The 27,868-nt window shown below is 39.4% G+C and overlaps 1 protein-coding gene across 1 annotated transcript in view; it reads left to right on the top strand.

Annotated features, from left to right (window-relative positions):
• Positions 1 to 27,403, top strand: part of LAMA4 (laminin subunit alpha 4) — a 76,255-nt gene extending 48,852 nt beyond the window's left edge. Inside the window, exons 15-38 of the mRNA XM_081000374.1 lie at positions 392 to 488; positions 1,589 to 1,702; positions 2,587 to 2,772; positions 4,116 to 4,255; positions 6,182 to 6,355; positions 6,954 to 7,096; positions 8,233 to 8,395; positions 8,610 to 8,737; positions 9,501 to 9,672; positions 10,221 to 10,352; positions 11,017 to 11,159; positions 12,358 to 12,496; positions 14,045 to 14,182; positions 15,417 to 15,550; positions 16,545 to 16,706; positions 18,578 to 18,731; positions 19,752 to 19,945; positions 20,156 to 20,345; positions 20,601 to 20,756; positions 21,205 to 21,364; positions 22,133 to 22,263; positions 23,904 to 23,997; positions 25,061 to 25,180; positions 25,817 to 27,403. Coding sequence (XP_080856500.1) covers positions 392 to 488; positions 1,589 to 1,702; positions 2,587 to 2,772; positions 4,116 to 4,255; positions 6,182 to 6,355; positions 6,954 to 7,096; positions 8,233 to 8,395; positions 8,610 to 8,737; positions 9,501 to 9,672; positions 10,221 to 10,352; positions 11,017 to 11,159; positions 12,358 to 12,496; positions 14,045 to 14,182; positions 15,417 to 15,550; positions 16,545 to 16,706; positions 18,578 to 18,731; positions 19,752 to 19,945; positions 20,156 to 20,345; positions 20,601 to 20,756; positions 21,205 to 21,364; positions 22,133 to 22,263; positions 23,904 to 23,997; positions 25,061 to 25,180; positions 25,817 to 25,962 — 3,510 coding nt within the window. The 3' untranslated portion in view covers positions 25,963 to 27,403. The remainder of the gene's footprint in view (positions 1 to 391; positions 489 to 1,588; positions 1,703 to 2,586; positions 2,773 to 4,115; positions 4,256 to 6,181; positions 6,356 to 6,953; positions 7,097 to 8,232; positions 8,396 to 8,609; positions 8,738 to 9,500; positions 9,673 to 10,220; positions 10,353 to 11,016; positions 11,160 to 12,357; positions 12,497 to 14,044; positions 14,183 to 15,416; positions 15,551 to 16,544; positions 16,707 to 18,577; positions 18,732 to 19,751; positions 19,946 to 20,155; positions 20,346 to 20,600; positions 20,757 to 21,204; positions 21,365 to 22,132; positions 22,264 to 23,903; positions 23,998 to 25,060; positions 25,181 to 25,816) is intronic.
• The last annotated feature ends 465 nt before the right edge of the window (positions 27,404 to 27,868 follow it).

Below are 27,868 nucleotides of genomic sequence, written 5' to 3'. Positions count from 1 at the left end.
TATGTGTGTAGATTCCACCATGGTTATGGGCTTAATAGCAATTTGTGCTACATAACTTTCCACTATCTGTTGCAGAAATTACGAGGGGGGGGGAGGGAGAGAATGAGGAGAGAAGGTTTTTTGGTTGTGGCTCTATGCCTGTGGAATTCTCTCCCTAGGGAGATACGTGTAATATCTCTACTGAAACGAAACCCTTTTTTTATTTCAAATTGAGTTTTATTTTAACTGCTCCTTTTTTAGTGTCATTTTTAAATGTTTGGGTTGGGTCATAGTTTTGACATAAGCTGCCTTTTGGGGAGGGGTTGCTCTGAAAAGGTGGCATAGAAATCCTGAACATCAGAAGAAATAAATGAGGTTTTATTCTGACTCTCTTTCTAAAATGAATTTGTAGGCTGTTGTTGGAATTGGCACCCAGATCACTTACCATAAAGAAGAAAGCAAAAAAGTTCTCAATCAAGCCAGCGATCAGGAGCAGACGGCACATACTAGTAAATATAATCCTGTTTCTTGATTTGGACACTTCTCTGGAAGTGTAATAGCTCTGCATATGGAAAGGGAACATCATGAAGAATGAAAAATGTTGACAGGAGAGAATTAATCATTATATCCCACTGAGAATTCTGTTATTCAAAAGCTTGTCTATTTTCAGTAGAACAGAAGCTGGTCTAATAAACACTCATTACTTTATCCGTTTTGTATCTCTTGTTCTCTGGGACCTGCACTGCAACAAATGTCTGTACAATTACCAGGCCATATAGAAGATTTACAGGATGCTAGTACTTCTTTTTCTGAAACTTAAAACTATGGAAATTACTGCTTTTAATCTGTCAGAAGCAAATGCTTTTCACATTTGTAGTGCATTATTTTTCTAATGTAAATGTACTGTCACCTAGCTCAAGAGAATACCATCTGCCAAATTCTTTTTAAGAGGTCCCTGAAGACAATTCAGTATTCCATCAGGAATTGTTGCTGGGCACTGACAAGGAGACTATTGAGAAAGCCAGACTACCTAAATGTGTGTCATTAAATATCTCCTAATTAAATATTGTCATGATTAGCACCGGTTATACATACGGTGGAGTGCCTTTTTGATAAAATTAATACTAAGACTAGATGTAAACTGTTTACAGTGATAAGCCACAGTGAGCCACAGTGAGCATTGAGGTTGCATGCTTCTAACATCCTATTCTGGAATTGCCACAAGAAAGAGTTTAGAAACTTTGCTGCCTTTTAAGACTAACCACAGCTTGTGGTGACATCCAAATTTAGGCAAACTGTGGTTAGTCATGAACTGTGGTTAATTGGGAAAAGCTGACTTTGAACCATGGGTTATGAACCTCACTTGTTTTCACTAACCATAGTTAAAATTACCACAGGGATTGGATATAGCACTAAAACTGTGGTTAATCTAAAATGAAAGCAGAAGCTTTTGATCTTATTGTCAAAGCTGCACTGGAAGAGGGGAGGAAGGAAACCACGAGGCTTATTGCAGTTCATCCTAATAACATGATTTAGCACATGTGTGAACTGGGTCTTGAGTCGTCCATAGTGGTAAAACCGTTCCTTACATTTTATTTCTCCTTTACAGATTATTTAGCTGTTGCTGACGCAGGTCGCCGTGTTAATGGAACTGTTGCCAGAAAGAATAATTGGAAAAGCTATTTGCTGAAAGTCATTTCAAAAATACAGATGTCAGAACAAGGTCAGGAGATAAATACTGAAAAATTTAATCTTGTGAAACTGATTGAAGAAGAAATTTATACTAGAAATCCCCTTAGTGATTATGTCAGGAAGGATTCAAATCAAATCCTACTTTTGCTGATTCTTTTCAATAGTTGAATCACAAAATTTCCTTCAGATTTGTTGTGTTTGTTGGATCTCCTCCATAAAGGTAATTGTTAATTCTATTCACAATTAATTTTGGCAATCTCTGCAATGTTCAAAAGGGTTAAGCATGGTGCAAGGCTGCCAAGTTACTTAGATACTAAAATACATTTTAGTGCCCATGCAGAAATACCCCTGAATGCCTACATAGCAAATAGTTGGCATAAGTTATTTAGAACAAACTGAAAATCACATATAATGTAGCAAAACATCTCTGCCCATCCTGACTCACACCTCTGTTTTCAGTGTGTATGTGTGTCTGCAAGGGGAGACAAAGTTGTATCCTATGGTAGCTTTGCCGTAATAGAAAGTATAGAAAAATAGGAAGTTGCCTTTAACTGAACTTGAACTTGTTGTCAGTATTGGCTGACAGCAGCTTTGTAGGATTTCAGGCAGGGGGTCACTTCCAGCCCTTCCTGGAGTAACACGGGGGACCTCTTGCATGCAAATCAGAACATCTAACAACACTAAAATATTTGAGGCAGCCAATTTTGGCCATTTCTCTCCTTGCTTCTGCATCCCTCTCTACTATATCTTGTTCTGTTCTTGGTTTCCCCACCCCAGCCTCCACCCCAGTCCTCAGGTTCAAATTTTTAGTGATTTCTTACTATAGAGAATTCCCCCCTCCCTCTGTCATTACAGTGTATCTATCCTATCTACTGGCTATTAAGAGTCATTTTTTTGCTTTTGTTCTTTTAACAGATAATGCAAGACAACGTCTGAACCAGTTGAAAGTCATTACAGATCAAGCTCTAGATACTGCTGCAGCAGTAACACAGACTACTAGTCCAATGGCTGAGAATGTAAGCAAATGGTCCCAAGACCTGAAGAACTTTAAGCCTGAAAGAGCAGCCTATGAACGTGCCACAGTCACAACAAGGGATACAGGTACGGTGATGGGAAACACTAGGATGCAAAATGGGTACCAAAATTGGTGGGATCTTGGAGGGCTGTACCCTCCCAACCCCACCAGGTGTTTTTTTTTGGGGGGGTAGAGAAGAGAAAAGAGAAGAGAGGTCCGGAGAGTGGCAACATAAGCACAGGCCTTCTCTGTAGTGGCTCCCCAGCTGTGGAATGCTCTTCCCAGGGAAGTTCGCCTGGCGCCTTCATTATACAACTTTAGGCGCCAGGCATCCAACACCCTTTTAGAATGTGGCTTGGGGGGGGGTATTGGGTTATTGCTTTTGGTTTGATTTTATATGTTGTGGTCTTGTTGTGAACCACCCTGAGACCTCTGGGTATAGGGCGGTGTATAAGTTGAATTATTGTTGTTGTTGTTGTTGTTGTTATAATAAAATAATTGAACCCTGCAGTGGGAAATGCCCAGCACCCTGATGGGACGCAAATCACCTCCTCTCTGTTCATGAGATTTCATATCTGCCTCTGTGTGTGCACAATGAGAGGTTGTGGAGTGGCTTGAAGGCTCAGCCAAGGGTGAATGTTGACTCAGATCAAGAAACATAGGCAGTTTATTATAGCACTAGCAGAAGAAGCACTACAGTAAAAATGTCCTTTAGAAAACATGTTTAGTTCTTTTCTTACATTTATATCTCACTTTGCCCCTTCATGCATTTCTCACAGAAATACAAGTACATCATTGTTATCCAGTCATTTCTATGGGACTGTGACATATTTCATTTTGGATCCAAATTGCTGTAGTTTTATTGGATTTTAGAATTACTTTAAATATTGTTACTGTCTGAGAGAATGAACTATTTTCATGCTCCTTAGGGATAAAATGGCAGCTACAAAAATAATGTATAAATTGTTATAGTGGACAAATCTTGCTTGTAACAAAGAATAAAGAGCCACTGCTATATAATATTATTCATATATAGATAGGTTACAAACACCTCAGGTTACAAACACTTCGGGTTACAGACTCCGCTAACCCGGAAGTAGTACCTCGGGTTAAGAACTTTACCTCAGGATGAGAACAGAAATCATGTGCCAGCAGTGTGGCGGCAGTGCGAGGCCCCATTAGCTAAAGTGATACCTCAGGTTAAGAACGGTTTCAGGTTAAGAATGGACCTCCAGAACAAATTAAGTTCATAACCAGAGGTACCACTGTATAGATATAGCAGTGCTCTTCTTCACTCCTTGCTGCAAGTAAGATTTTCTTGTGTTTGTGAGTTCAAGGTTAGAAAATGTACACAGAAGAACCTTTTAATTTTTCACAGAATGGAATCATTACTTTCTTCCCCACCCTCTTCTTTCCTTTTCCATGACAGTGAAGAGTCTCACAGAAGTTGTCCCCCAGCTGCTAGATAAGCTGCGGACAGTGGAACAGAAGTGGCCCGCAAACAATGTCTCTGCCAGCATTCAAAGGGTCAGGGAGCTCATTGCACAGACAAGGAGTGTAGCCAACAAGGTAAAGAGGCTGCTGGAAACTTTATGTGTTCAAATAATATAGTAGGTTATTTATTACAACATCTCCTAAATTTAAACTTGGTGTTCAGTTATATCATCTAAGCTGGATGACCCTTGGCAATATAGCAACTGTTAACAGTCTGAATGGTAGGTAAAAGGTAAAGGTAAAAGACCCCTGAATGGTTAAGTCCAGTCAAAGGCGACTATGGGGTTGCAGCGCTCATCTTGCTTTCAGACTGAGGGAGCCAGCCTTTGTCCACAGACAGCCTTCCAGGTCATGTGGCCAGCATGACTAAATCACTTCTGGTGCAACGGGACATCGTGACAAAAACCAGAGCACACAGAAACGCCATTTACCTTCCTTCCACAGTGATACCTATTTATCTACTTGCGCTGGTGTGCTTTTGAACTGCTAGGTTGGCAGGAGCTGGGACAGAGCAACGGGAGCTCACCCCGTCGCAAGAATTCAAACCACCAACCTTCTGATCAGCAAACCTAAGAGGCTCAGTGGTTTAGGCTACAGTGCCACCCGCATCCCTCCTGAATGGTAGAATAGCATTGGTACTGTAGTTGGTACTATAGTATGCTAATGTTTACTGCCACGAACTCTAGGAGACCTCCAGGATGCCCAGAGCTGGAGGGCAGCTGGAGACTATTGCCCTCATGTGATTCTTATTGGTTTCCCATGGCATCTGGTTGACCACTTTGGAAAAACAGGATGCTGGACCACATCAACCTTTGATCTGGTTTAGTGGGGCCTTTCTTGCGTTCCAACTTCATGACAAATTATTTGTGTGTGTGTGTGTGTGTGTGTGTAGGTGTAGGGTCATATTTGACTAAGTCATACTCAAAGTTAGACCCACTGAAATTAATGGACATGACTCATAATTTCAATGGGTTTACTCTGAGTATGAGTTTGCCAAATGGGTCTAAAGCTTTTCTGTTGCACCTTTATCAGAGAGGAAAGAGTGGCAATGTTGGAAAAAAATGTTTTCAAAAAGACATTTAAATCTGCAGATTGAAACCCATCACAGTGCTTTCCATCCACTTTTATTTGTTTAAGGATTTATGTCCCACATATAAATTAAGGATTTATATGTGCAGCTAACAAGACAAAAAAAAATGCTGCATGGTATACATTAAAATGAATTCTGATGAATAAATGAATACTTTGGGGTTGGTGTCCTCACATTCATTATAGTCTTACACTAATGCAGCTCCACTGCATATATTTTACACCTGAAGTACATGAGTGTGAGACCAAAATGCAGCCCTCTTATATTCAAAGCAAAATACTAATTGCTTTTAATAATATAAATGGCACTGGATTCTTTTTTTTTTTTTTTTTCATTTTAGAAAATTTCACAGGGCTGGATATCCAGACTTCTCACGAGCAAAGTTTTGCTAATAAATACCCAGTTTCCCTTGATTTCTCTTTCTTCCTTCTGCACCCCCAGGAAAGCTAATCCAGATGGTTGGGAGGCCTTCCAGAACAAATGGGAGGTGGTGCTGGGGGCTGCAGGAAGAATAGGGAATCAGTGAAAATTGCTTTCTCTCCCCCACCCCCTTCCATATGCAGGCAGTCTACTGTATTGCAGTCCTATCTACAAACAGAAGACCTTTCATTCATGGAAAACCATGTCTGGATCCATCCCATAGTTTATTAATCTTCTCAAATACTTTTTTACACCTCTGACTGTGGAATAGTGCATTAAAATGAATTAATGAATGATTTACATTTTCTAGTTTATTTTAGTTGTTAATCTCTCCCCACACCCTCAAAACACGTGAGCCACCAAATCAGATGTAGTTCATTAACTATGTATCATGCTGTTATAAGGTGTAACTGTTGCCTGTGATTTTTGCAAACTGTCCATAATCTTTGTCTCTAAGGTAAGCATAAAATCGAACACATTTTATCTTCTAGGTTCAAGTCTCAATGTCATTTGACGGTCAATCCGCTGTTGAAGTCAATCCCCAAACAAACATGGAAGACTTAAAGGCTTTCACATCTTTGAGTTTATACATGATGCTTCATAAGGACAATGCAGAGCGGACAACACCTCAGGATCAGTTTATTCTGTATCTAGGAAATAAAAATGTAAGCATCATTTAATTGTTCTCATAGAAAATGCACTGTTTTATGAATTGTGTGATTTAGCATTTTTCATAAGTATGGTTCTATTTTTTAATGAGATTTTCATAACAGCATGAACAAAATTATTGATTTTTCAAACATCCTGTGAACAGATTCTCTTTCCCTATTCTTCATTGTGCTCTCCAGTCTCTTCAAATAGCAAATTACATCATCTACTATGGTGTGATACTGAGCTTCCACATTTCCAATCAACTCTCCACCGACATTGAATATATTGAGGAAATGACTCCACTTTAGCTTTTAAGATTCACATTCAATGAGCAGTAGATTGCTTGCAGTATATACATCAAGTGCTCCAGTTCAAAGATAAAGAGTGCTTATTTGCCTATTGACTGTAAGAGTTTGTGGTTTTCCTAGCAAACAGTAATGGCCTCCCTTGTGCCCCCAGAAATCTTGTAGTCACATTCAGTAGCAAAAGATGTCCTAAAGGCTGCATTACAAATTCATAATAGACAGCTCTGAATACTATGCTGAACCAAATGTGTTGCCTGTAGCATATCTTGAAACCATTGTGACTGTCTATTTTTCATTCCTTCTCTAGACAAAAAATTACCTGGGTCTTGCAATTAAGAATGACAACTTAGTATACATTTATAATTTGGGTAGCGGTGATGTGGAGATACCGCTAGACTCCAAGCCAGTCAGCTCCTGGCCTGCCTACTTCAGCCTTGTTAAAATAGAGAGGTAATATGATCTTGACCTGCTACATGTTTAATGTGGTTGGATGGGTTGAATAGAATGGAGATGAAATGGGAAACATTGTTTTAAAAAAACTTACATTGTGGAGTAATGCTTAAAGGTGTTAATTGTACCTTTTGAACAAACTGATAAGATGACAACCACCCCTTAATTATCATCAGCACTTACTGCTGCAGTACAACAGTCCCCAGGGGAGGAGAAAGAATGTAAGTTTGGAAAAGTTTCCATTCCTTTTTCTGATCACCATATATGCTAAAAAGTGGGGGGGAAACATTCATCCTGATTTGCTTGCGGCTTGTATAAGCACCTTCCCTTTAATTCATTCATTCATCCAATACTTTTCAATGCATCACCATTACCAGTCCTAGCCTGGCCTGATCTTAATATCTGTTCCAAAGAGATTGAAGTCTTGTTTGCATAAACCAGATTCAGACTTTAACTCATGTTTGTTAACATAGTTTGCTACTTCCACAACCCACTATCCCAAGATTACACCCCTTGTCTATATGTACATCAATGGTGAGGGTGCTAACCACCTTGCGTCATTGAGAGATTACTTGTGTTCCTTTGTGTCCTGCGGCAACCCAGAAGTACCAGAATGGGTTACTTCCAGGTTTTGCCGCATGCGCAGAAGTGCTAAATCATGCTTTGCGCATGTGCAGAAGCGCCAAATCGCACCACGCAGATGCAGTGCTTCAAGTTGCAGGCTTTTCACTTTACGGACAGGCCTCCGGAACGAATCCTCTCCACTGTAGTTAAAACCACTAATCTCGCTGCAGATTGATTCTTTCTTTTTTTGTCTCATAAGCAGCTTGGAGGTTGAATTGAGTTTTCAAGTGTTAGGCTTACTCATAATATCTGAGAGGAAGACCACTTCTGAATATTCTGAAATGATTTTTCTACCTATAGAACTACAGCTCTTCATTTCCAAAGAAACAAAATTGTAGTTTAGTTCTTCCTTTCGAAGTCTAGAATTTCAGACAACTGTTGCTTTTGCTGCTGACTTCAAAAATATTAACTTAAACTTTACTTTTTGTTTTTGATTGTTTAACAAGTCTTTTGTAATTCAGCTAGCGAATATGACCTTGGGTCCAATTTCTCACCCTACTCTTCTTCAATAGGATTGGGAAGCATGGCAAAGTGTTTCTAACTGTACCAAGTCTTAGCAGCACAGCTGAGGAAAAGTTCATCAAAAAAGGAGAAGTCCCAGGTGATGATGCGCTGTTGAATCTGGAACCTAAAAATACAGTTTTCTATGTTGGTGGAGTGCCTCCAGATTTTAAGGTAAGCAGAACAGGATGGAATAAATATTAAGTTGGCACCTTTATCTTGGAAATACCTTTGTAGACAGCTGGTTTGTAATGTATTAAACAAATAAGATTTTTATGTTGTCACCTAAGTCTACCTTACAAAAAGCCTTTTTACAGATGCAGATTGGCTCACTATCTCATTTGGCATTGACTTGAACACAATCTATTTTGCTTCCTTCTCTCTACAGCTCCCTCCAAGCTTGGCTCTGCCTGGATTCACAGGCTGTTTGGAGCTTGCAACTCTGAATGATGATGTCATCAGTTTGTACAATTTCAAAAATATCTATAACGTCACTAAATCAGTACCCTGTGCCAGGTAAGGTGAACTGTATTCACTCTACTTCTCATGATGGAATAGATTTAGCTATATTGCATTTAGCCTAGTGGCCTGGTCACACGTGTATCTACTTGGTTTGATTGCGCATTGCAAGTTAGCAGGCATTAATGTGTACCTCTCATCAGCCATTAGTTCAGTCGACTCACTTCCTGTCCAGCATTTCTGAGACACCTGTCTATATAAATAGGAACATGGGCACCCACCTTATACTGAGTCAAACCATTGGCCCATCTTGCTCAGTAACTGACTAGCAAAGGATCTCCAGGGGTTTCAGGCAGGGAACATTCCCACTACTACCGGGAGATGCTAGGATAGAACTTGGGACTTTATGCATGCAAACTGGATGCTCTACCACTGAGCTACAGCCTTTCCTCTGATGATACCTGTACTACATTAGCCTTATTTTACAAAAATAAAAAATAAAAATCATATACAGCCCCCTCAGTTGATATACTGATTTCTTAACTCCCTTGCCCACTTCACACGTTTGCAGATTAGTACAACAAAACGTGCAAGCAAAAATAATACAAACACTCCCAGGAAATTTTACATAAGGTAGCACTTTAAGTAAACAGTTTTACTGAATAATAATGCCTTGGCATTGACTATATTTCGTTCAGGCCGACAACCTCGTTTCCAGAGTTCCCCTTTCAGTATTGCTTCCATAATGATCTTTCTAGGTTGGAGAATGTAGGCCTTCAGGCTTCTGATTTTTCTTCGCCTCTTTTCCTGTCCACCCTAGGAATAAGCTGGCCTTTACACAGAGCCGGGCTGTGAACTATTTCTTTGATGGCTCTGGCTATGCTTTGGTGAGGAATATTGAGAGAAGAGGGAGGTTTGGCTTGGTGACGCGCTTTGATGTGGAAGTTCGGACACCAACAGATAATGGACTTCTCCTCCTGATGGTTAATGGAGTAAGTGAAATGAAAAGAAAAGAAAAATCCCTAAAAGTCTTATTTTTCATTTTACTGATGCCTAGTTTCCAATTCCTAGTTTCCAATAAAATTCCAATTCCTAGTTTCCAATAAAAATCATAGTGGGGTCATCCTTGGTCTTGGCATTTTTCTGGTAGACTCATGGAAAAACTAAAGGTTGAAGATATTAACATGCCTACAACCATTAGTTCCTCTGACTGAGATGTCATCTAAGCAAAGAGAAACTTGTTTAAGAACATAAATAGATGGTTGTTGTGAGTAGAAAAGCACATCCACTTGTGCAAGATTGTCTCCTTCTATTGCAGTACCTACACCCAACATTATGCTTTTCCAAAAGATGGGTGAAGTGGACAGGAGAGGGTGTTGTTGCATAAAGGGAACTACGCTCGTGCCTCACTTACAGCTATAAATTTAAAGTAATAGGCAGTTGTGCCATATATTGACAAACAATTTGTGAAACCTTATAAATACCTGAAATACAAATCCTCTCAGATAAATCTCACTGGTTTTGTGTGTCTGTTGTGCAGAGTATGTTCTTCAGCCTAGAGATGCAGAATGGGTACCTGTATCTACAGTATGACTTTGGCTTCCCCGGTGGCCCTATGATTCTCGACGATCATTTGAAGAAAGCTCTGATTAATGATGCAAAATTCCACGAGGTATATTGTTGTTGACTTTCTGAAATTTGCTTTTATTTTATTTTTTTAATAGTTAATGTATCGTCTCAGTATTATTATCACTATAGTGATAATAATATTATTATCTCAGTATTATTATCTCAGTATTCTTATCACTATAGTTATCTCCCTTAGGTGCTTTACACAGAAAGACAAGGTGTAATAATAAGAAATAAGTAAATAACTATAGATTATTGAGCAAAATAATGCAACATATTATATTAAGTACCAAAATCCTTTATTGAGTGGGAAATAACACAGTTTCCAAGAACAGGTTGAATGAAGTGGCAACAAACTCTCTGAAAGAGATGGTGACAATGAAATTGCAAACTGAGTATGTCTTCTTAACTACAGTTGCCAGGTAAGAACCGAGTAAGAACTCTGAGCCTTGTTTCTTTAGAAATAGGATATTCTGAACACAAAACATACGGTATGCTTTAACCACTGCCCCAATGGGCCCTCTCCAGTCCACCAAAGTTACTAAGTATATCTGCAAAACGATTACAAATGAACAGTAAACAGACAATAAAGTGTCTTTCTCTCTTTTAAAAGCCCTCTTATTTTACATACTTTTAATGCATCTTTCTAAAATGTAGTTATGTACTATATTTACTGTGGTTTTTAACTCCCTTTTTTCAAATTTCAGATATCTGTTATATACCACAATTCCAAGAAAATGATCTTGTTGGTGGATAGGAGACATATCAGAAGTGTGGAAAACGAGAAGCAAAGCATGCCCTTTACTGATATCTATATAGGAGGGGCTCCTCCTGAGATTTTAAAATCTAGGTTGGTTTATAATCCACATTCAATCACCATTAAGGCTTCAGTAATTTCTCATTTTATATGTTGCAATGAATTTACTGCACCCACATTGCTAAATTAAAACATGTAACCCTGTGGGGAAAAGTTTTTATCCAATAGGACAAATTATATATGTAGGCATATTGTTTTGCAAACATTGTATATTTCATTATTTATTTAAAATATTTATACCCTGCCTTTTGGAGCAAGCCCTCACAAAGTGGTTTACAATTTGGAAAAAAGCAAGAAAGAATAAACCTAAGATATAGCAGTGCTATTAGCAGTGCTATTTTCTAGAAAAAGAGGTGCCAGAACTCACCTTATTCTCTTAGAAGGGCAATGGTACCCACCTGAAAGGTGCCTGAACCCACCTAAGAGATGCTGTAACTGAGTTACAGCTGAAAAAAGCCCTGATTAAAAGCATATAAAATGGGCCAGCAATAAGACTACAAGAAAGCTTAGTAAAAAAAAAAAAAAAGAATAGTATTTGGGGTCTGTTAAAAGGCCACAAGAGGCAGGGCTCTGAAGATTTCAGGGAAAGGAATTCTGCAGGTATGGGACCACCACTGAAAATGCCCTGTCACTGATACTTACCAACCTGCTTGCCCTTAGTGAGAGGCCAGGCAAGTGCTTGCTGGCACCATCATAATAGGAACAATTGCTATTTCCAGATACATCACCGCAGCATTTAAGGCATGTTGATAGAGTAGGACTAGTGATTATCTTACTGCATTTCAGCCTTCATAGACTTCCCTAAGACAATTAATGTTCTACAATGTTCCAATGAGTTTAATGAAACTGCGGGAGGCAGTGGAAGACAGGAGTGCCTGGCGTGCTCTGGTCCATGGGGTCACAAAGAGTTGGACATGACTAAACGACTAAACAACAACAAGAGTGTTCCAATGTGGTGTATCTGACCAGCAAGATGTTCTCCAGCAGGAACTGAGATGAGAATGGAAAGGTGATTGGAGGGAGGGGAAAGTAATAAAAGTGCTCTCCCCTTTTGACCATCCTGCAAGTGGCAATGGACTACTCCCTGCATCAAACCACTGCTTACATCTCAGACAGAACCTAGTAGAATGGACATTCCTCACACAATATTTCTGTACCTATGACTGTGCATGCTGTGGTTTTGTGTAAGTAGTTAACTGGTTCCCTCTGAATAAACATTGTGTCTTCACAGTAGTATGAGCTCACATCTAGCCACCGCCACAGGCTTTAGAGGCTGCATGAAAGGCTTCCAGTTCCAAAAGAAGGACTTCAACTTGTTAGAGGAACCAGGAACTCTAGGAATTGGCTATGGATGCCCAGAAGAATCACTTGTAAGTATGATACACAGATCTTCTGTTTGTGTTTTTCAACATTTATATATTCTGATATTTTCCCCTATCTCTACTGAGTTTTTCCTCAGTTTTTAAAGTGCAAAGCATTATTATTTTTCTCCCCATCTGCTTATGATACTTAGGGGGTAGGAACAGATGATGTTCTCCAAACAATACACACACAAAAAATAAATTACATTCTTTTAGAGTACAGAAATGGAAATGTAGTGCTCCTTATGTTACGGAATGTGGAAAGTAAATTTGAATTTGGAAAAACCCCAGTGTGGTAGGCCTCCAACAGTATGCACTCACTAAGAAATCTGAAAGCTTAATAAATCTTTCTAGGCTTACTTCAGAAGACATATTTTAAACTAGCTTTTAATCTTCAGATTCGCATACTTGGCATAAACAAGTAAAGTACAAAAATGTATGATGCCAAACAGCAGAATTTCAGCTGCATAATTTTGATGAAACCAGAGGAGCCCCTTATGTAAAAATGTTTTGTGGCCTCAGAAAGGGAAGACACACAAACCATAAAGCAAAATACAAAACTGAACATAAATATGAGGGCAATTTCTCTCCATCAAGTAAAATTTCAGTCCCAAACAACTGACTTGTAGAATTATGAGTTGCATCTAATATTAGTCCCACACAGTGTAGACCCACTGAAATGAATGGACATGACTAACTAAGGTTCATTAATTTCAATAGGTCTAAGGCTAAGAAGTAAACCCTACACAAATCTAGAGTGGAGTCCCTAAGACGGTTCCAGCAACTCCTGCAGCCAAGCTGGTGCCAAATATATTCTGCTTTCATTTGGACCACAACAGCAAGGCTGAGAGGGGGGTCTGGGCGTCTGGGCGTCCCAGGACCGCCCTACTCACAGCTTAGGGAAGTCATTCTAGTGCTGCTAACACAGCAGTTTGACTTCATCCCCAGCGGCACGCTCCATTGTCTCTTGAGATGGGAGGATACCAGCAACAACCCTATGGGCAGGATTCAACTAATGAGTCCCAACAGCAGGTGCCCTGTGCAAGAACTAACACAATAGCTCTTAAAGGTCCCAGCCTTCTCCAGTAGTCTCCTGCAGCCTTGGGCATTTTGCAATCAGAAAACAGCAGTGCCACATCCTGGGGGTGGGGGTGTCCTGCGCTGGCAGGTTTATCTGAGAGTGCTTCTTGCGCTGGCATGTGTGGCCTTCCAGTTCTGCTTCGGAGCCCTTGCTTTCATCCCTGACAATGGGGGATCTATTTCCAGGCCATAACACAGAGGTTCCAAGAGGGGTAGAGTATCATCCAAACAGTCCCTTTCTTCCACTTGAGACACAATTCATGAAGTACTGTTCAACAGCACTTAAAAGTGAGCTGTTCCCATGTAATAAGTGTTTGCAATATCCTATCGCAATGACATGTGAAACACAGGGGTTGCTGGACTTTTATGAACATGAAAACTTACACACCTGTGGCCTGCATATTCTGTTTCTTCTATTGTTATTTTAAAAAAAAAAAAAATCTACAACTACCTCTGTTCTGTTTGTTTGGTGAGCAGATGTCCCGCAAAGCATATTTCAATGGAGAAAGCTACATTGCATCCAGCCAGAAAATCTCCCCCTTTAATGGATTTGAAGGTGGCTTTAATTTCCGAACTTTACAGCCTAATGGACTGCTCTTCTATTGCAGTGAAGGAGTAAGTAGAGTTTCCCCATTAAATATAATAAAAACCTGTGTTGTTTTTAAAGAAAATGTTATTTCTAAATAGCTTTGTCAGTAGATATATTTCAGGGCAGCCTATGGGCTGAATGGCAGTGGCAATGACCCAGAGAAACTTGGTCAAAATAAAGTCCCATTGAGATTAGTGGAACATTATTCTTATTTCAGTGGACCTCAGTGCAACCAGCTTTTGCTAAATTGGGGCCAAAGTATTAAATTCTCCCTGAGACCTGACAGTAAGTGCAAATGTGAATGTCCTGTACATACAACCGTAGTTTAACTTTGGATAGAATTTATTTGTGGTCAGTAAATATCACCACTTTCAGACTTTTAAATGGTGGTGTTAAAAAATAAATAATCAAAGAGTGCATAGGTCTGGGCAACTGATGCTAAAAAATCAGCTGATCACCCAGAAGCCCAGTTCTATGTGTGAATTTCTTTGAGTAACTTTTCACAACATCCTGGAAACTACCTTGCACATTCAGATTCAGTTAGAAGATTTGGCATAATAGTTATTCAAAGGGGAAATGGCACCAGTCCAGATGAATTTGTTTATTTTAAACATTTACATCGAGCTGCCTTTCCAAGGCAACTTACATAAAACGCAATGAGCAGGTTAAACAAGACATATCAAGCCATAATAAAAAAATATGCATCAACGAATTTACAGCAGTGGGTGACAAATCAGCTGCAAAAGGCACTCTGGAATAAATAGGTATTGCATCATTTATGAAGAAGCAGAGTAGAAAGTGCAATTTCAAACCCCCTCTGAAATGTCAATCCAGAGCCCTGGGACAATTGCATTAAAGGAGCCACTCCTTGTTGCAGAGGCGGCCTTTCTCCTACCAAAGGACCCTTTCTCTTCTGCCTAATTCTCAACATGGTACATCTGAACAGCAGTTGTGAATCTCTGAAAGACTGTTAGGGTGGGGGGAGTGTGAGCACATATGCAGAACTTTTAGGTCCTTTTGGATCTCAGCCAAGAAAATGACCTCATTTCTTTCTCCACCCCACCCTCGCCATCTTTTTAAAAAATGCTATGATAGGGAAAATGCTTAAGCACTTAGAGACAAAACAGGTGTGTTTACAACATGAGGTTTTTTAACCCCACAATGCCTATCTCAGTACGCTTACTTTGCTCAACTACATTACAAGAATTATTACTAACTGTTCCTTGACTTGTGGGTCTAATGTTTTTCTCTGTGTTTCAGTCAGATGTATTCTCTATTTCCTTGGAGAAGGGAGCTGTTGTTTTAAATGCTAAAGGAGTCAAAGTTCAGGCAGGAGAAAGATCTTATAATGATGGCAAAGCCCATTTTGTCATTACATCCGCCTCACCAGAAAGGTAAAACTATTAAAAAAACCTATTTTTGTTTCGATGCACATCTTATTACACTCACAGTTCATTACTCCACTTGGATATATTTATTATAATACAAAATGCACACTAATACATTCCACACTAATATCTTCTTTAAGAAGGTCAGCATGGAATAGATGTATCCCAAAATTAGTAGGAATACCCCAGCTCAGCAGAAGAGTATTACAATATTTTTATTTAACACAATTAATAAAAAGCTCATGTCCAGGGTACCTTTGGCCCTCCAGATGTTGCTGAACTATAACTCCCATGATCCCTGGACATATGCCCATGTTTGCCGAGCTGATAGGACTTGTAGTTCAGCAATATGTGGAGGCCCATAGGCACCTGAAATAGGTCAGTATTCTGAATATGCAGCATAGGTTTTAAATGCCTGGTATATCTTTGCGACATTGAAACTGGCAAGATGCTGTGTGGCAGTCCTGCCATGTTAGATCTGTTTCCACAACAGCAGCCCAGTGGTCACACACAAAGATTGAAATATCAGTACAAAAGGAATGAGTGGGGGCATGGCATCTGCATGCTTTTTATTCAGCCATATCAAAACAATGTCACTCACATCCCTGCCACATGAAATATTATAAAAACTCAATGGCTTTTCAATTTCTGCATTTCCTTTGTCTGTGATGCTGCTGTAAGCATAGTGTTATAGTTAGGATTGCACTGTGACAATGATTTACAGTGCAATCCCACCTATCTCTACTCAGAAGTAAGTCCAACTAAATTCAGCGAGGCTTGCTCCCAGGTATTGCAGTTAAGATGTGTGTGACTTCAGTATTTCCAGGGGTTTTACCGAGCTGCCTCTCATTTCTGAGCACACTCGTGGTTTGATGGTGCCACCTAGTGACTCGTTCATCAAGTTCAACATCACCGAAATGGCTACGTTGCTTGGGTAATATATATTATCACATGCTGAATTTAAAAGACTCCGTGTAAGATGCATTATTTTGTTCTGCAGACTTGAGCTTTTGGTAGATGAAGAAAAGAAAAGTGTAGATAATTCAGCATATGAAAGTGAGGAAAAACCAGTGAGCACCAAGAAATTCTACTTTGGTGGATCTCCCATCACTACTGAGTTTGCCAACTTCACCGGGTGTATAAGCAACGCTTATTTCACAAGGCAAGTGCATTTCAATTTGTATATTTAGCTACTTGATGCATTTCTATACCACCGTTAATCCATCCTGGGGCAGTTTAAAACAAAAATAAAAGCAATTATAGCACAATAATAACAAATTAAAACACCATACCATGAACCACCAGTATTTCTCCAGCATTTGCGTATGTCAATTACAGCTGGTCTCACCTCATAGCCTAGTATATTCTAATGGCCTATGATGACACTGAAACCCCATTACAGTGGTACCTCAGGTTAAGTACTTAATTCGTTCCGGAGGTCCGTACTTAACCTGAAATTGTTCTTAACCTGAAGCACCACTTTAGCTAATGGGGCCTCCTGCTGCTGCCACGCCGCCAGAGCACGATTTCTGTTCTCAACCTGAAGCAAAGTACTTAACCTGAGGTAATATTTCTGGGTTAGCGGAGTCTGTAACCTGAAGCGTATGTAACCTGAGATACCACTGTAATTAATACTCTATGTACCTCCAAGGCTAGAGAGTTGCATAAAAGAGAGCGCCACTACAAAAAACCTCCATGTCTTGCATCACAGTGAGCCAAGCTCATTGGTGGGATGATGAAAAGGGGCACCCCTATAGATAGCAGCCCGGACAAGCTGGTATAGAGATGTTCCTTCAACTATTTGGGTCCCGAACTCCTCCTGATGGATATATGGGTATTCTTCATGTTATCAATTTTTTATGTGTCATGAAAAACATATTTTCTGCTTCAAGTCTTTGGGAGACCTAATGGGCTGTCTTTTCCCGGGACTGCATTGGTTTTGTTTTGATACGCGTTGACTCCATGGTCGTGTGATATGTTGATATGTAGTATTTCCATGTAAGGGTATGTACTGCTCTGATAACTATTGAGTACAACCCCGGGGCATCATAGCTACAGAGGTGCAAAGAGCAGTTTCTGCCACAGAAGCTAAAGTAATGTCATCTGCTAAGAAACAAGATAAGAGAACAACAGTTACCCACTTGTTGTCAAACCTGCTTCAGATTCAATTACTGCCTTAAGGCAAAGGAGCAAGGATCTAGGACCGCCCTATATACCCCATGCAAGGAGCCAGGAGCTGTGTTGCACGGAAGAGAGAAAAATCAGATTCACCTGTGTCAATGGCAGCTTCTGCTGCATAGGCTTTCTGAGGATGTGATCATGTCTTTTGATAATAGAATTTGGATCTTGATACATCTTTTGAGTAATAGGATAACTAAAACAGAATAAATGAACCTGTTTTTCCTGGCAATGTTTTCAGTGTTAATGTCATTGCTGAAACCAGGCTCAAAGGATTGAGCAGTTATCCTCTTAATATTGGCCATTTTACCTAATGCTGTGTTTAAATTGTTTGGTACCCACCAAGAGCCTTCTAGGATGGGACAGGATTTTAAAATGTAATGAGTGCATTAAAAAATATGCTACTGAGATAAGCTGCTGGAATACTTCAATAAAGTCAATTGTTGATTGCCTGCAGTTTTAAAAGGGTAGCAAAGTCTCCGGTCTACAACCATACATCTTCTGTTTCTGCTTTTCCCTTGAGGATGAAAGGCGATCTAGATCGTATATCCCATTTATATTTCCATTTGCAGTCATTTACACACTAACAAACAGACATACAGCCACTCAGTTTGAAATATAATACAAAAATTATATGAATGATGCAGCAAAGCTTGGCTGTAAGTGCAGCAAAACAAGTGGTAAAGGGCTGAGTTTCCATGAATCTATTCCATGAGCATGTAGTTCTTACAGACATTGATTTTTTTAAAATTTCTAGCTGTTGTTTGTTTTTGAGGGCAGGAAGAAAATCCCTACAAGCACAATCATAGTGGATTGTTAGGAATAACAACTTTATCTTTTAAAAAACCCACACAGATTGGATCAAGACGTTGAGGTGGAAGACTTCCAGCGGTATCCTGAGAAAATCCAAGCATCCTTATATGGATGTCCTGTTGAATCTCCTCCTGCTGCCCTTTTCCATAAGAAAAGAAAGAATTCCTCCAAACCCAAAGGAAGCCAAAAGAAAAGGGTGAGCTGCTCCAGACTTACAACTGCTCATGGTGCTTTCAGACCAGGGATTGGGGGTAGGGGACCCAAGTTCCCTTCAACACTGGCTCTCAATGGTGTCTTGGAAGGAACAAAGACTTTGAACACCATTGAATGTTGGACTTGCAAAATACTAGTTCATTTAGGGGAAAGTATTGGTGTCCCCAAACTGTGGCCTGAGGACCACCAGAAGTCTGCATGCTTCATTCAGCTGGCCCACAGCATGTCTGTGAAGAAAGGCAAGCACAGCAGCTGTAGAACCTGGCAGTCTGGTCTATCCTGAAGGTGACCAGGGCAAAACAGAATTGAGGAGGGGAAGAGGCACTTGAAAGGGGTGGAGAGGATTAGCAGCACAAAAGACAGAGCAGCAAGAAGAAAAAGGCAGCAACTTGAAAGGAGTGGAAAGGGTTCTATGGAATTCAAATTGTTATACAATTTGTAAGAAATAAAAGAAGCATTAAAATGCAATTAAAAATCATATAGCATCTAGCACCACACATTACAATTGCTACAACAGGCAGAAAACCAATGGCCCAAAAAGAAAAAGGTTTGGGAACTACTGGTGTAGTTGATAAGTGTAAAGGTTGCCTGGTTTTCCAGGGATGAGCCTGTGTATTCCTGTTCTCAGTGCCAAATCTGGAGTGGGGTACGTGACCTTGACTGTTTCCCTTTAAGGAAAAGAAATCAAGGAACCCATCAAATGTGATGGACCGCAGATCTGTTTTGTCTGCTGCAATCATATATAAAGAAGGAAACATGGGTGAGGACAGCTGGAGTCTTTCCACATCCTGTAGTGTCTCTCTCCAAGGGCTTTAAATAAATAGGTAGCTGTTTTTACCATGGGCCTGTGCAGTTTTGATTAGAGCTGATTTATATTAGCACTATAGTGAAGATTAGATCTGATAATCTGAAGTAACATCTAGAAGTAGACAGAAGATTGTACCAACTCTGTAGCAATTGTTGTTGTTATTTATTATTATTATTATTATTTATTTGTATGAAGGTTGGAAAGGACAACATAGCAGCCTCACAATTTTCAGCAAATATTAAAAGAAAAGGTCAAGAAGAGATCGCTCAAGGGGACCCACATTGTCACATCCTCAGCAGCCCCAAAGCAACTGAGCATACATATCTGTTTGGAGGAACAGCAAATAGCCGGCAAGAATTTGATTACTTACCAAAGGATTTCAATGAAAGGTACAGTCAGCTAAGCATACACTTGTAATATTACATATAAATGCCGGTAAGCATTTTTACAAAATGGAAGGAATAAAAACTAAACTAACTAGAGTAATTTTTGACATTTCACAACTATTTTTCCCTGTCTGCATATTCCCACCAAGTTGTGCAAGGCAGGTTGTTCACCAATTTCCGTTCACATATTAAAGTGCCGTTTTTGTTTGACAGATCTCAGTTTTCCATTAGCCTGAAGACTCACTCATCCCATGGAATGATCTTCTATGTCTCTGATCAAGAGGAGGAAAATTTCATGGCCCTTTTTGTTGCCCACGGCCGTCTGGTTTTTATGTTCAACAGTGGCTACCGGAAATTAAGAATTAGAAGCCAGGAGAAGTACAATGATGACCAATGGCACAATGTAAGTGGGAAGAGAAAAGATTATGATGTGCTTTAGAAAAGTGCTATTCCAAAGAAACATAAAATCTGTCTGTCAAAACATTTGGGATTTATTGCAATAAAATGCCAGGCTCCCACTTGAGAAGTGGATGAAGAGTTTCTAGAGTAGTGGAACAAATCAAACAGTCTCCTCTAAAATACATATGATGCTATACAATTCTATATTATATACTAGTCTCTGTATGCTAATGTTGACTTCACCTCTGCCTTTTTTTAGGTAATGTTTGTTCGGGAGAAAAATATTGGCCGCTTGACAATTGATGGTCTCCGGGTACTTGAAGACAGTCTTCCTTCTTTTGATAAAGCATGGCAAGTTGCTAGACCCTTTTACGTAGGGGGTGTGGCACCAGGAAAAGCTGCCAAAAATATCCAGGTAAAAGTATTTTTCTACAACAAAGCCTGCATATATTAAGATCCAGAGCAACATTTATAACATGGGAACTAACTGGACAGAAATGTTTTAAAGCTCTGCATCTACGGGAGACAATTTGCAATGAATCAGAATATATCCTGCATTTGAATCTGTTAGCACTAGTATATTCTGGATTCATTGGCAATGATCTCATTCCAAACTTCCTACATCAAATGAGATTAGACTAGAACCTCCAGTTATATGATTAGAAAATAACTTAGGCTGCTTTGACACTAACAAAAAGAACCAAGCAGACTGTGAGAATCATAGGCCATTTCATTATTACTCCCACTATTCTTTTTGGCCTTAAATTGCTTTTTTGAAAAAGTATCCATAAACAATTGTACACCTAAGCAAATAGAAAAGCCAAAGGCTTTACTATTTTGTTTAATCTGTTTTGTTTTATCAGATCAACTCCGTCTACAGTTTTAGTGGTTGTCTCGGCAGTTTACAGCTCAATGGAAGACCAGTCACGTCTCCTTCACAAACTTTTAGCGTAACTCCTTGTTTTGAAGGCCTATCAGAAGAAGGAACATATTTTTCATCAGAAGGAGGATACATTATACTTGGTAATGTATCACTAACCATTGACTATTCCATCAGACTGATGCCTGAATTGATACCAGTTGCCTAGTGAAGGGGGGGTAGACATAATTAAATTGAAATGAAACCGTTATTTGAAAATTATGCTGGGTGCCATGTAGCCTTATTAGCATACAGTAGCATCATTTGCTCTCCAGATAACCTGCCTCATTGGAGGAAGAGATTCCAGTCATTTCAGTGGCAGCACTAGTGGGCACTGATCAAGTCCAGCCATTAGTCTTTGGCTTTACTGTAGCAAAGGAACTGCGGATATCACCATCAATGCCACAAATTATAAATTCATAAATAGTGCCTAGTGGTTGCTCACCTAAAAACGGATAAGAATGGAGCCATGCCCTCTTACAAAACCAGCACATTGCTCAAGTGGCAATGGACTGAAATTCTGCTAATATACATAATATATAGTATACCCATTGATACCCACTGAAATGAATGGTCATAACTTTAGCCATGATACTGGCTTAAGTTTACTGGATACCACCAAATACAAATTCAGGCAAAATATTTAAAGCAAGGATTGAAGAGTATGGCTCTTAATCATCATTCCTTGAGGCTATCAAGGGAGGGGGGCTCATATTCCCAAGATGAAAAATATTTCAGAAATATACACAATTGGAAGCCATAGTTAATCTTTATGTCCTGCAGCAGGTGACTATTTTTTTCCAGTTAACTCTGGTGCAAAAAATCACACCACACAAAATCATTCTGTGATTTGTCATGATTTTCTCCTACAGATGAATCCTTCAGTTTGGGGCTGAAATTTGAAGTTATTTTTGAAATTCGTCCTCGAAGCAGTTCAGGAATCCTGATGCATGCACACAGTATAAATGGAGAATTCCTGAATGTACACATGAAACAAGGGCAGGTATGAAGGAGGACCAGTATTTCCCTTTACATTCTTATATGCAGGCCTTTCCGAATGCTCATTATGTACAAACCAAAATTCGCTCTTAATAGCAACAGGTTCTAATTTCTCAAAAAGGGGATCCCATTTACCCATAAAAGACACAATATACACTAGTTGTAGTTCTTCTGTTTCAGGTGCATTAAGAGTCCACGCAATAAAAAAAAACTTCCATTGTAACATCAATTTTTAAAAACACTGTCAAGATGAAGGGGGGAAATATTTGACATTTTTGTGTTGCTGCCTTAAAAAGTCAAAATTTACAGCTGCTACCTAAGAACACAGGAAGAGCTCTGCTGGATCAGACCAAGGACCTATCTAGTCCAGCATCCTGTTTTCATGGTGGCCAAGCAAATGCCTGTGGGAAACCCTCAAGCAAGATCCAAGCACACAAGCACTCTCCCCTTCTGTGGTCTCCAGTAACTGCTAAGAGACTGCAGGTTAGGAGTTTTGCAGTTAAGCTGCAATCCTAACCCCCTTTATCTGGGTGTAAGCCCCACTGAATTCAGTGGGACTCACTTCTGAGTAGATGTCGTTGGGAATGCAGCCCTAGTTAATTTTAGACCCTGAGCTTAATGGTCTTATGAAAAGCCCTTTTTAGATGATAGTTTGGTACACCAGCCCAGCTGTGTTGTCTGCTGAATGGCCCTGGCAGCACCACTAGGCTAGCTAGGTAATTTTTCTTTAGTTTTGGATCAAGTGATAATTTCTTTATAGCATGCATCACAAATACCATTTCCTGTGAATGTGTTTGAGTGTCCTTGAATAATAAAGGGGGAAGTGACAAAAAAAGCCAAAGAACTCAAGAATTAGATAGCTACGAAAGCATTATACGGTCCTTGAGACAAGTTTATTCTGGATAGCAAAGCCTCAGCCTAGAGGATAGTACCAGCATCGCTTAGCGAATAAAGTCCTTCTGAGCAGTCCATCCTCAAAGTTCTGTAACTGCCACCATAGAAACGGAATCGTTTTTATCACAGCAACTGATATTGGTAGAAGCTAATATGTTTTGCTATAATTTAAAATTTCTGTTTTGTTAGTCACTATATTTTATGTTGGGCACAAGCTTAGGAAAGATCACATTTTTCCAATGAATTATACAGTGTAATGTAGCAGTGCTAACCAATTACTTTATGTTATTTATTTATTTATTAGCTTCCTTTTGTGTTTTAAATGCTGGAAATATTTCATCTGAAGGCTATGGTAGTGCTGGTATGGTGTAAATCCTGAAAGTGATGTCCTGGTTCAAATTATGCCATGGTAAAAAAAAGCTCACTAGGTGCCCATTGGCAAGCCACTATTTCTCAGCCTCACCTCGTGTAGACATTGGAGGTGGTAATCAACCATCCAGGATTTTTGCAAGAATTAGACTGCAATCCTATAGACATACCTGAAATAAGCCCTGAGAAACTCAAATTTACAGCTGAATATACATGTATGGGATTTCATTGTTAGTGTGAAGAAATATAGACCTTATGCCTGTGGTATAAATTCATGCTGACTCATTTGGAGAACAGTATGTTTAAAAGCCTTTATGCATTTTAATTAAATCTTTCCAGTCAAAACTAAGGTTTTAAATGTGAATCAAATGGTTCTCCCAGGTCATTGTGAAGCTGAACAATGGCATCAAAGACTTCTCAACCTCAGTTACACCAAAACAGAATCTCTGTGATGGCCGATGGCACAGAATTGCAGGTGAGTGAACACCTAAAGTCCTGTTCAGTGTTGATTCCTGATCTTCCCTCTCATCAGTACTCTAAATCAGGGGTGGTTGATGGGGTGCTCCCTCCAGATATTGTTGGGGCACAACTCCCAGCATCCCTGAACATTATCAATACTTGCTAGGGCTGTGAATCATGTCATGTATGTAAATGACTTAGAATTAGAAGGCCATGCATGTGTGGAAATCAGGTAGTGCTTGGTCTGAAAAAGGGTGACAATGTATCCAAAATTCTGTGGTTAAGAGTTTGGCTGCTACTGAAAATGGAAAACATCCAATTAATCTCCTATCATCTTTTGCAGTATCTGTCACATTATCTATTTCCCTGCTTCTAGGCTACTTGCATAACAGGGTGTGGGGAACAATGCCATGTTATATTAGGATGTATATAATTTGTCCTAAGCATGGGAGGGAGGTTAAATGTCATTTCCATTTTCAGCATTTCAGCTTGTCAGACAGCAACGCCCCCCCCCCTTTCCTCCTCAAATGTGCTGTTCTTGAGGTTCTCACAAGTCCCCTCCCAGCTAATTTCAGAGGCAGAAGGGGGAAAGCCCCATGGTGCAATCTGAAGCCCTTGCACAGCGTCCACTTACGGGATTTGTTAAGTGAATCCTGCCCATGGCTTTGGAGCATAGCTGTCAACCTTCCCTTTTTTTGCGGGAAATTCCCTTATTCCAGCGCTGTTTCCCCATTGCTATCCCGGATTGTTAGATATCCCATAGACTGTCCCCGGAACAGGTGAGGCTGCTGATCCCTTATTTTTGAGGCTGCTGATCCCTTATTTTTGAGGCTGCTGATCCCTTATTTTCAAATCTGAAAGTTGACAGCTATGCTTTGGAGTTATAAGATCCACGTTGGGACCTACTGAGCTATTCAGATATGAGAGCATATCCAGGCCATGGGAAAATAGTCTAGTTCTTTGGGATTTTCATATGTTTATGAGTACTGTATGCTTGCATGCTTGTATGCAAGAAAAATCAGAAAGAAGAGTGGTTGACAATATAACAGAATATTATTCTTTTTTGCTTCATATGACAGTTATTAGAGATGCTAATGTGGTACAGCTGGATGTAGATTCAGAAGTGAATCATGTAGTAGGACCATTAAATCCAAGAGCAACTGACCACAGGGAGCCTGTGTTTGTTGGAAGAGTGCCAGGTAAGATTTATACTTATTTTAATATTGTTTTCAAAGATTAATCTAGTGTGTGTCTGTTTAAAAAAGTATTCTTTAAAGTAATGGTCATATACCTTGTGCTGTTCATTAGCAAAGATCTATAATTTGGGGGAGGGGGTTTTAGATTTTAAATGATTGTACTCCTCCCTCCTTATGCTGGTCTACAACTGTAATAAAGATTTGTTGTTGGAGGTGGGATGGAGTAGCTTTCTATACATCTTTGTGCTATATTTTAGAAGGAGTACCATAATTTCAATACAAGTGATTGACAATATAACAGAATACAAATATAAGACTAAAATAATTTAGTTTATTAAAACCTTTATTTGACATCTATTTATAAATTACACACACACATATATATATATAAACACACACACACAAATACAAACATATATATATATATATATATATATATACACACACACACACACACACATATACATACATATATACATATCAAAGTAAATAGCAGTAACAAGGGCAATACCATTCAAACAAACCACATTCCAAGTTTTACACAGCTGTCTCTTTTAGTTAAACCAGTCCTAGCATGATCTTATATTGATAATGGAGTTCTTGAATGACTTATGTATATATATTTTTACCTCTCTACAGAGTCTCTCCTGACATTCAGCCTTACCACCCACAGTTCCTTTACTGGATGCATCCGTAACTTTATGATTGATGAAAGACCAGTAAGTTTCAGTAAGGCAGCTTTGGTCAGTGGTGCTGTGAGCGTCAACCTATGTCCTGCCACTTGATGAACTGCTAACTGCAGGGGCCTGTACAGCCCCAAAGGAGAAAAACAACTGTGCTACCTTCAATTCTTAGTACCAAGGAAATAAAAATATATCACTCACTATATGTACACGATAAAGCATTATTCTTTTTTCATTTGGAATTTGCTTCCAAAAAAATTATAAGTATGTTGCAATGTGCCAAATTACTGAGGGACATAAGGGCAGCTGGGGAATGAGTATTATGAGTCTAATTCTAAGCAGATACAGTGGTACCTCGGGTTAAGTACTTAATTCATTCTGGAGATCCGTATTTAACCTGAAACTGTTCTTAACCTGAAGCACCACTTTAGCTAATGGGGCCTCCTGCTGCTGCCGCGCCACCGGAGCACAATTTCTGTTCTCATCCTGAAGCAAAGTTCTTAACCCGAGGTAATATTTTTGGGTTAGCGGAGTCTGTAACCTGAAGCATATGTAACCTGAAGCGTATGTAACCCGAGGTACCGCTGTATAGGTTCACCAAGCCCACTGAAATAACGGATTTAGGCATGCCCAATTCTGCGCAAAATTATAGCTGTTGTGTGAATCAGCAAGGAGCCCAAGCAGAAACCCACCCATCTGTATCAAGAGGCTCCAAACAGAGAACTTCATTTCTTCTATTGTGACACTGCAAATGCCTTGCTCATCATTGCCCAGAAACTGCACTTCAAATATGGATTTCTGCTTCCCCCACACTTAAAATCATTTTGTCAATTCTGCCCCAACTGAGTCTGGGTAGCAAGCCTTTCTAGGTGTATTAAGAGCACTGAAATGTTCATTGGCTATGAACAAGTAAATTAAAATCTTTTAAAAGGTTTAGCAGAACCAAAGGTTTAATTTCAGTTCATATGCTGCAGATTTGCTAAAACCTTTGGTCACTACAGTCAACTCGCAATTTATGCACATTAACTTGTGTGAATTCAGCTTTATGTGCTTGGCCAGGAATTTTTTTTTAAGAGTGCAAGCTCCCAGCAGAAAAAGCACTGGCAATCCCACTATTCATTGCACTTGCTTTGGGAGAGAGTTTGGAGATGTAAGGCACATGAATTTTGACTATACAAGGTTTTGGCTTTATACACTATCCCTGGAACATAACTCCTGAGGCAACTGTATTCACGATGGATCTACAACAAATGCATGGAGAATCCTCATCCCATCCTATCTCTCTGCCCAGTGCAGTACTCATGAAGCCTCAATAACTTGCAAGGCACACTACAAGAGGAGTGTTGCCACATGTGCATGTAATTAGATGCACCCATTGGTGGGAAAGGGGGGAAACAGATCTCTTTTGAACTGTATTGGGATCCTTCATGCACAGGTGCTCTGCCTGTGCTGTGAGTGGATCTGTGCTTGTAGTTTGTACTGAATAAATCTGTTACATGTACATTACAAAATAAACTATGTCATGGACATGCTTCACAAGCAATTGTCTTTTGAATCGTTTTGTTTCGTCTCTTTATTCTTCATTCAATTAGACTGGGGAAAACAATTATCACAGGAAAACTGATATTTTATTCAATTTTCATTTGAATGCATTGAACTTACTATAATTCATTTCCATAACTGACAAATGTAATTAATTCCTTAATTATTTTTTTTGCTCATATTAGTTTTATAGATAAATTTCAGCTACATGATTTTACTCTTAGCACTCTTATTAGGAAATCAGATTTTCAGTTAAGGACAAAATGACATACTAAGTTGGAGGCAGAGTTATGCATTTATCCCTGAAACTAGAAAAAAAACCTGAACAATCATTTTCCACTTGAAAAATTCTAATTTTCCAGCCTATACCTTAAAACAAGCTGTACTCAGCACACTGAATGAGTGTTCATTTAAAAACTATTTCAAATGTTTTAAATTCCAAATGTAATTCTTGTTTCAAATGAAA

The sequence above is a fragment of the Podarcis pityusensis genome (assembly GCF_964106645.2).
Source record: "Podarcis pityusensis genome assembly, chromosome: 3".
Lineage (NCBI taxonomy): Eukaryota > Metazoa > Chordata > Lepidosauria > Squamata > Lacertidae > Podarcis > Podarcis pityusensis.
Note: the sequence above shows the minus strand (reverse complement) of the source record. Positions and strands in the feature narration are given on the sequence as shown.